This window comes from Schistocerca serialis, chromosome 10 (assembly GCF_023864345.2).
Source record: "Schistocerca serialis cubense isolate TAMUIC-IGC-003099 chromosome 10, iqSchSeri2.2, whole genome shotgun sequence".
NCBI lineage: Eukaryota > Metazoa > Arthropoda > Insecta > Orthoptera > Acrididae > Schistocerca > Schistocerca serialis.
The window spans coordinates 162,840,202-162,849,892 of record NC_064647.1 but is presented as its reverse complement, the minus strand read 5'-3'; the positions used below and the strand labels follow the sequence as shown (position 1 = coordinate 162,849,892).

At 44.1% G+C, this 9,691-nt stretch overlaps 1 protein-coding gene across 1 annotated transcript in view; it reads right to left on the bottom strand.

The window, feature by feature from the left end:
• Positions 1–366: 366 nt before the first annotated feature.
• LOC126424899 (serine/threonine-protein kinase TNNI3K-like) overlaps positions 367–9,691 on the bottom strand; it is a 33,653-nt gene continuing 24,328 nt past the window's right edge. Inside the window, exon 2 of the mRNA XM_050087732.1 lies at positions 367–1,327. Within this exon, the coding sequence (XP_049943689.1) occupies positions 832–1,327 (496 nt within the window). The 3' untranslated portion in view covers positions 367–831. The remainder of the gene's footprint in view (positions 1,328–9,691) is intronic.

Below are 9,691 nucleotides of genomic sequence, written 5' to 3'. Positions count from 1 at the left end.
TAGTTTAAGATTTGTGGTTTTCTGTATCCATATTCTTTTTGTTTCACTATCAATCTGAACTTAATTTCTGGATGCACCATTTAATTTCCCCACTGAAGGCGTGACAGGCAGTCCTTTAACTGGACGCCCAGTTCCACTTCCACTGCCCAACATTCTCACTTCAGAAGGGACGCAATTAGCAAGCCTCATGCTAGTGTAGAAAGCAAGAGTTTCCTCAACAATGCACTAAAGAGGACTTCCTCTGAAATCTGATCACTGTGACAAATGAACAAGGAAAAACTCAGTGGCAACATAGTAATAGTGCGACACTGTTACTTGGATGGTAACCTGAGAATATTCCATCAGTAAAATAAATCAAAGCCTATATTGCCATAGTCAATATTTATTTTGTAATTAAAATAGGACAAAACTAAATTCAATAATATTTTCAACTGTTTTCAAGAAACCTTTGAATTCTTAAGCATGCACTTTGTCATTTCTAACTATTTATAAATAGTTAATTGTAGATTGTGATGCGACCACACCAAAAGAAACCAAAATAACTTTCACTTTACATTGTCTAATATCAAAGCTGTAGTTAAGTACTCTGGTCCCATAGTTTTTATCACCTTCTCAGAGGTCAAGAAACGAAGTTAAAAGTCACAACATGCATGGAGTACATTTAATGACATTTATTATTAATGACATTGAGATGAACATCAGCGGCAGATGCCAGTCACTTATTACGACACAGTTCAGAAAAAAAATTCAGCTCTTTAACATCTTCTCATCTCTGTCCACAATACCTGAATGCCATTGTTCACACGTATCCGTGAGCTGTGTGCATGTACCTCACTGTTCTTCTCCTACATCCAATTTAAGATGTAGGAGAAGGTTGCTCACATCCTCCATAACGCACGTATGAGCCCTTTCCTGGAAGCCCCTGTCTCTCATTTTCGCACCAGCCTTCAGAAGCACACTCACCACACGCTCATGGTTCCATGCCGCAGCCAACTGCAGGGGTGTGTCCCCCATCTCGTCAGCTACTTCCAGGTCCGCTTTGGCAGCAATCAGCAGCTCTACTTCCTTTACTCTGCCATACAATGCGGCAAAGTGTAGGGGTGTCTCCTGCTTGTCACTCCTCGCATTGACATTTGCACCACACTCCAGCAGACATTTCACCGCTGCAGGGCGCCCGACGATCGCCGCGACATGCAGTGCAGTCCACCCAGTCTTGGCTCGTGCGTTTACAGGCATTCCACCAGCAACTAGCAAACGGATGTTATCCTTACTATCACATATTGCAGCACAGCTCAAAGCAAGGGCAGCTATTGTTTGACCGTCTGGGCTGCAAAAAAGAAAAAGTGTTTCATTTATCTCCATCCTTTTAATAAGACACATTTATGTACCCCACTGCGCGCGCACACACACACACACACACACACACACACACACACACACACACACACACACACACACACACACACACACTTTCCTCTGTGCTACCATGATGAGGACTTGAAACCGAACTGCAAAAGTTTTGGCAAAACTTTCACAAAGTGTTGCTCATGAATAACTGCATGCAAAAATTTTGGGTTTCACGACACAGTATCAAACTGCAATTGCACTAAACTATCAAGCTCAAAAGCCCTCTTATAGTTCCTCAAGCAACACGATGACGAATGTGTCTTCCTGAATTTGAGAGCTGTCAGCAGTCACAGTCTCCATCACTACCAAATAGAAATCCTTTAGTAACCCTGAGGTAATATGTCTCTATCAAACAGCATAAATGGCCCAAATCTCTCTCAATGAACTTTCTCTCCTTACGTTTAATACTAAAACCTGAGAGACAGGAAACAATCTGGATGGAGTGAGAGTAATTTGCAACAGTGAAAGTATGAAAATAATTTTTTGATTTGGTCAATAATTTGTAAGTACAAAAAATTTTTCTTAATTTTGTTCTTTTGAAAAAGAAAATTCAACCTTTCACTGCACCAAAATTGCAGTCAGTATTAAGGTACTTTACTTTTTTATTGAAAAGTAAAGATTGCTAACCATCATATAGAGGAGATGATCGAGTTGCACACAGGTACAACAAAATGACTGCTGTACATTACATGTATGCTTTCTGCCAAAAAGTCTTCTTATTGAGAACTATGTCTGACCACCGAGGCGGAGGTGATGTGTTGTTTTTTTAAGCCCTTTCGGCCAAAAGCTCACGTCTAGCATTCTTTCGATGTCTGTATTCTTTTCATAATACTGTCATTATTTCATTCTTGATTTTTCCATTTTATCACAATAATTAATTACTTATTTGTAACAGCCAAATCATAACAATAATTCCTAATTATCTTATCACTGGTTTATTTCAATTCCGAAGAACTAACCACTTTAGATGGAGTCACTGGATTGGAGTTTAGAATTGGAAGTTTGATTACTCCTTGTTTGAAACGCGTAGCCTCACCAGATCGCTGTTACGGAGTTGTGTTTGTCACTGTGCGCATTCGACTTAACGTCAAAATGGAGGGAACAGCAGCAGCAAAAGAGATATTACACAATATGCTTGAAAGAAGGAAAGCTACCTTCAATGAAATGGACATAAAAATGATTAAACATTGTGGCACTGGGATGCTAATAAGTCAATCAGTTCATGGAGTGGAATGGAAGGCTTCTCAATGATTACCTATTTGTTTGTGATGATATGCAGTTTGGGCAGAGGGGGCAACACAGTTTTCTGCCAACCACTTGATGGGCCAATAAGGTTAAGTGGCCCTCCCTTAATGAGAGTGGTAACAGCCCACTTCACGAATAAAACTCTAAACTCAATCAGCTGCTGGGGCAGCGAGTTTGGGAGATTAGAAGTCCACCTAGGGAGGCTATGTTGGGACAGTCCAGCATAATGTGCACCACTGTCAAATGGGAGCCACAATGACAGTGGGGCAGATCCTCACTATGGAGATGACCACGAGTCAGCTGAGTATGGTCAATGCAGAGCTGGCAAAGGATAATAAAGAGTGTTTGAGAGAGGCCAGCATGAATGACTTCCACAGATTTGTAGTCTCCTTTGTCACCCTTAGTTTGTTTGGTGAAATCCAAGTGAGCCATCCCGTATTCCAGGCACCTCAAACTTGACAGCATAATACTGATCAGTGGTCTGTTTCTGGAATACCAATCTGGTTTACTGGTAGCCAATTCAGCCACGCTATCAACGAGTTCACGCTCAGGGAACCCAAGCAGATGAGAAAGACCCATCACTGCAGGAATGGATATTCAAGTGATCAAGAGATCGTTACCAACTCCACAGTGAAAACACTACAGCCATCTGGCAAGCACAGCAGTTCAGGACGTCCTGCGCAAGTATAACCAAAGCCTATATCACCAGCAAGCCATCAGTGTAGACAACTTCTGAACCCCGGGGTGCGCCAAGATTGGAGAAAAATTGGCAATAAAAGGCCTTGGGATGAACCGAGTCTTTCTGACCATATGATAGGTGAAAAGAAACCTGTCACTGAGGGATGCACTAAGGAGGTGTATCAGACTGGGTCCAGAGGCAAGGTGGAAGAGGAAACAATGAAGTTCAGAGAGGACAGACCAGATGCAGACTGAATGTAATCATTGATTGGGGGCAGCCATTGCAAGAGATGGATTACCATGTTTAGAAAGAGGAGACGTAGTTCAGATGTTTAGGGGAACAGTGAATGTGGGTAGCACAATTAACAAGCTGTTGTTGGCACCTGATCTGCAATGGAGGGATCCCAGTCTCCGCAAGTAAGCCGTTCACAAGGCTAGTTTAAAGGCTCATTTCAAGTCAAACCCTGCAATGGGACATCAGCTCCAGTGTCCACAACGCTGAGGGCAATGCAGAACTGTATGCCAGACTCCCATAATTGAGGCAAGATTTTATCAGGACTTTGTAAAGCTGTAGAATGATAGTGCAATCTGCAACCCTGCTGGTTTTACTCAGGCAGTGAAGTGGATTAGGTGCAACTAGCACCTTCGCTTAAGCTGGCGAAGATGGGGAATCCATGTCAACTGGGAATCTTAAGACCAGCACTAAAAGGTGACATCTCCACCACACTGAGTAGCTGGTCATCGAGGTGTAAACTTCTGGTTGTGGGTGAACAGCACAATGTCAACAGAAGGGCACAGGGTGAGTCTTGTCGGCAGAAAATCAAAAGCCTGCTCCTTTCAAATAGCACATTGCAGTCTACTTTCAGCAACACTCTTCCTACAGAAGCAATAGTAGAGGCAAAACTGTGATACTGGGGATCCCACAGCTTTTGCTAGACCATTAATGGCTATTAGAAAGATAGGGACTCTCAGTACAGTGCACTGCCAGACCCCATTTTCTTGGATGTGGGGGGTACTGTGGGAAACACCATCTCAAACCTGGAACGTATAGTGCAACAGGAAGTTCTGGGTGAAAATCGGGAGTGCAACCCCACAGACCCACTCGGGTAAGGTAGCAAGGATGTGGTGTCACCATGTGGTGTTATCAGTCTTTTGCAGATCAAAGAAGACAGCTATAACGATTTGACATCAGGCACAAGCTGTTCGGATGGCAGACTCCACATTAACCAGATTACTACTAGTGGAACCGCCTTGGCAAAAACCACTTTGGGACGGAGCCAGAAGGCCCTGAAACTTAAGGCGCCAACACAGCCATGCCACACTATGCGTTCAAATAACTTGCACAGACCATTGATGAGATTAATTGGCTGATAACTGTCCATCTGTAGAGTGTGCTTACCTGGTGTCAATACTGGGACAACGATGCTTTCTTGTCTGTGCAATTGAAACTCACCATCGCTCGAGATGTGGTTAAAAATGGCAAGGATTTGATGCTTACAAGTCACAGGTAGGTACTTTATCATTTGGTTGTGGATGTGGTCTGGCCCTGGAGCTGTATCAGGGCAGTGGACTAAGATACTGAACCTATTCCCACTCACTGAATGGAGCGTTATATGGCTCCAAGTGGCTTGTTGTAGAAGATAATTGCTTTCACTCCAACCGCTCTTTTAGGGCATGAAAGGCAGGTTGATAATTCTGACACTGAGGCTTGGGTGTAATGCAGAGCCCAATGTTCGACAATGGTGTCTAGGTCAGTGTAGACAGTGCCATTCAATTAATACCAGGTACACCTGCAAGTGTCTGGTATCCAAAGAGATGTCTGATCTTAGCCCAAACCTGCTAAGGAGAGGTACACGGTCCGATGGTTGAAACACACTGTTCCCAGCATTCTTGCTTCTGTCTTTATTAAGTGGCAACCCAGGCATGGTGCCTCTTATAGGCAATGAGGTGCCCCATCAATGGATACCTCTTATGGCATTGGAGAGTCCACCTATGATCTCTAATGGCCTCAGTGACTTCTGAGGGCCACTACGGTACTGTCTTCTGTCAAGGTGGGCCTGAGGAACAGGAGATTGCTGAAACAGCTGCAGAAAGAATGGCTCCCTCATTGATCACTCCATGCTGTTGGGAGCCAAGGTCGGCAGCAGAGGCAAAAGCATCCCCGTCAGCATTGTTGAGAGTCCATCTGGACAGGCATCCAGAGGGTTGACACTGACGGAGGGACATGAATATCAGGAAGGGATCACTACCAGACAGGTCATCAAGGACCCTCCAGTGGATGGATGGGAGAAGAAAAGGGCTGCAGATGGAATGGTCAATGGCCGAGAAGGTTCCGCGCACCACACTGAAGTGAGTGGGGGTACCAGTATTCAGGAGGCAAAGATGACATTGTGCCAGTAAGTTTTCGAGGTCTTTACCGTGACCAATGACCATGGTTCCACCCAACAAAGTGGTAAAGGCATTGAAATCACTCGAGATTAGGAAAGTTGAGAGGCGTTGAGAAACCAATGCAAACGGTATCTTCCGAGACACTTCATATGTAGGGAAGTAAACACTGCAGGTGGTAATATCCTAAAATGGCATTACCCAAACAGTCACAGCCTCCAAAGGTGCATTAAGAAGTGTCTAGAACACGTGTGCCAACTTCGCCCAACACCCTGTCATAGGCAGCACGACTCTTTTAACATCCTCGGTATCCATGAAGGGCTGGGGTCTGCATTGCTGGGAACCAAGTCTCCCGAAGGGCAATGCAGAAGGCAGGCAAAGGGCTTCAAAACTATTGTAGCTCAGCCAGGTGGTGGAAAACACTGCTACAACTCCACTGGAGAATAATGTTGTCAATGAACAGTGAGGCCATGAAGGAACCAAGGGGCAAGTTATGCCTCAGGATCACATTCTGCCACTGGTTGAGCAGTTATGTCATCTACATACGTAAGTTTTAGATTCTGTTGTGTGGTGTGTATCAGGACCTCAGGAGCCGGAGTCACCGCCTTGGCCACAGGAGTGAAACAGGTGGGATTTGGGGGGTTCGTGACCACCAGAATGTCCTCATTCTTGGAGGACTTTTCTTGTCTTTCCTCTCTTTAGAATATCTCAATGAATATGAGGGCTTCTCTGAATCATTTTGAGGTAACGACGACGATCATGAAAATCTGCGGCCAGCCTTCAGCCACTGAATAGTGCGGAAGTCTTTGAAGACTATGTCCTGACGGAACCTTTCCTGGGTAGAGAAGCTGGAAGAAGGCGATTTGTCTCTGGCTGGGACGTGGGGACCAATGTCGCTGGTGGGTGGGAAGCCATTGATCCCACAGTAGGTTTGGGGAAAGCAGCAAGAGGGAAGCCCCCAACCATCACGGGGGCAGGCATGATTGAGCAGACTGAACTGTGGAGGGGGACTGGAGTAAAAACTGTAAAGGCAACAGTAAGCAGGTACAAGTGGATGCAGGATACAATGGTTGTGCTGAGATGAAGGGACTTGTATGTGATGGATTACCACATGCAGAAATGTGTCAAACCAGTGTTAGGGCTGCTGCTGCTGCTGCTAACAACAACAACAACAACAACAACAAAGTCTCTCTTTAGAATTGAGGAGCTTAACAGCAATATATACATGCTCGGGGTGGCAGTGCACATTTCGTAACAATGCAAAGATCTGTGGTATACAGTTAGTATGGTAAAGTAAATGTATAGTAAGTTTGTTGGTCTGTGGGTAGCATTGTGTCTCCCACATTTCTGACTACAATTACTCTTACTACAGCCAGTTGAGATCTGTGATATTACAGAGTTATGAAACTATGCTGGTATCGTTCATTTGTTCCTGTGTTTTGAATGTGTGCAAGTGATATGGCTTGGAAGTGGAAGAAAGTGGTTGTTCCGATACACAAAAAGTTGGAGGCACTCACTAAGCATAACAAAGGAAAATGGTTGAAAAACTGATGTAGAACGTGCTGTCAGAATGAAGGAAGAACCAAAAAGAAATTTAAGACTACTACTTGAAAATGGTGATAAATGACAAAGACAATTTGCAGAACTGTGGTACAATACTTCATTTGATTCAATGAGGAAAGAGAGCAGTGTTCCACCATCTGTTCCAATCCTGCAGCAAGAGGCACCAAACATACAGCAAACCACCTCATGGTTAGCCTAACTTCACAGCCAGCCAAGGTTGATTAGAAAGATGGAAAGCTCGTCACAGCCAATGCATAATACATTAGCCGGCAACAACATAGCCGCACTGACATTCGTTAAACGTCTTCGCTGTCGTTCTGCTCTTAAGTATCACACAAGTTTGAAACAAAAGAAACTTACACTCTATTTCAGCAAATAAATGTGAGTAGATTACAGCAACTACAGACTAACTGCCAAGAAAGGGTTTACTGTTCAAAAATGAGAAGTATGTATATTGCAGCACATATTAAGTACATTTAGTAGAATACTGGGTGATCAAAAAGTCAGTACAAATTTGAAAACTTAATAAACCATGGAATAATGTAGATAGAGGGGTAAAAATTGACACACATGCTTGGAATGACATGTGGTTTTATTAGAACTAAAAAAATAAACCAAGTATTGCTAGACGCGTGAAAGACCTCTTGTGCGCGATGTTTGGTGATGATCGTGTGCAGAGCCGCCACTTTCGTCATGCTTGGCCTCCCAGGTCCCCAGACCTCAGTCCGTGCGATTATTGGCTTTGGGGTTACCTGGAGTCGCAAGTGTATCATGATCGACCGACATCTCTACGGATGCTGAAAGACAACATCCGACGCCAACGCCTCACCATAACTGCGGACATGCTTTACAGTGCTGTTCACAACATTATTCCTCGACTACAGCTACTGATGAGGAATGATGGTGGACATATTGAGCATTTCCTGTAAAGAACATTATCTTCGCTTTGTCTTACTTTGTTATGCTAATTGTTGCTATTCTGACCAGATGAAGCACCATCTGTCAGACATTTTTTGAACTTTAGTATTTGTTTGGTTCTAATAAAACCCCATGTCATTCCAAGCATGGGTGTCAATTTGTACCTCTCTATCTACATTATTCCATGATTTATTCAGTTTTCAAATTTATACTGACTTTTTGATCACCCGGTATTATGGATTATCCAGATTTTAGGCAATCTGGATTACATCTGGTCCCACCTAGCCCAAATAAACAAGGTTCTTATGTACTGTCAAACAGTGTTACTAGATTTGTTGGCCAAATTTAGTTTTAGCAGAGCTTCTACGTGTTTTCAAAACTATGCACACCACAGAACTTTGAATTTTCTACACTGTTGTCCCATCAACGTTCAAGAGGAGGGAAGCTCTATCTGTATGGAACTACAAGGAAAGTACATCACTAGGAGTCTGCAGGGTGAAATTGACTGCAGCAATGTTTATATTCATGAAATACCTACAGCGGAATTATATGCAGCATTATTATTTAGGTAAAGGATGACACTGTCTGAGGTAATTGAGATCAGCCTGTACCACTGTCGTGTGGTGGTGACAGTAGCTAGATGTTGGGCACACACACACACACACACACACACACACACACACACACACACACACACACACACACACACACACACGAGGAGGGGGGGGAGGGGAGGAGGGAGGGAGGGGGGAGGGGGGGAGGAGGGAGGGAGGGGGGAGGGGGGGAGGGAGGGAGGGGGGAGAGAGAGAGAGAGAGAGAGAGAGAGAGAGAGAGAGAGAGAGAGAGATAGTGTGAGTGTGTGAGTGTGTGAGTGTGTGTGAGTGTGTGTGAGTGTGTGAGGGGGGGGGGGAGGGGGGACAACGAGGTCATTAGAGACGGAGCACAAGCTCGGGGTAGGGGAAGGATGGGTAAGGAAATCGGCCGTGCCCTTTCAAAGGAACCATCCTGGCATTTGCCTGAAACGATTTAGGGAAATCACGGAAAACCTAAATCAGGATGGCTGGAGACGGGATTGAACCGTCGTCCTCCCGAATGCGAGTCCAGTGTGCTAACCACTGCGCCACCTCGCTCAGTCGGAGGGGTGGGGGTGGGGGGTGTCATCTCTTCTTGCGTCTTATTGTGTGGCAAAAACAACCATTTTAAAGTCTATGGGTCAATGGATATTAATTACTGAATACTTCGTGGTATTCTGTTTTAGGGTCTGAAACCATTTTAATACTACAGCAGCCATGATATACCTGGGTTATCAACTTCCTTGGGTTATCAACTCCCTCAGGTCATTTTGTTTTTTTACCCCATTCTTCTGCTTTACTTTTCACTAAGTAAACTATTTATGTATAAATAAATTTAAAATGTCACAGTTTGCTATCTAATACTACAATTTTTTATGAATATAATGTAACTAGATGGATAAAAATTCTACTCTCCAAGAGAC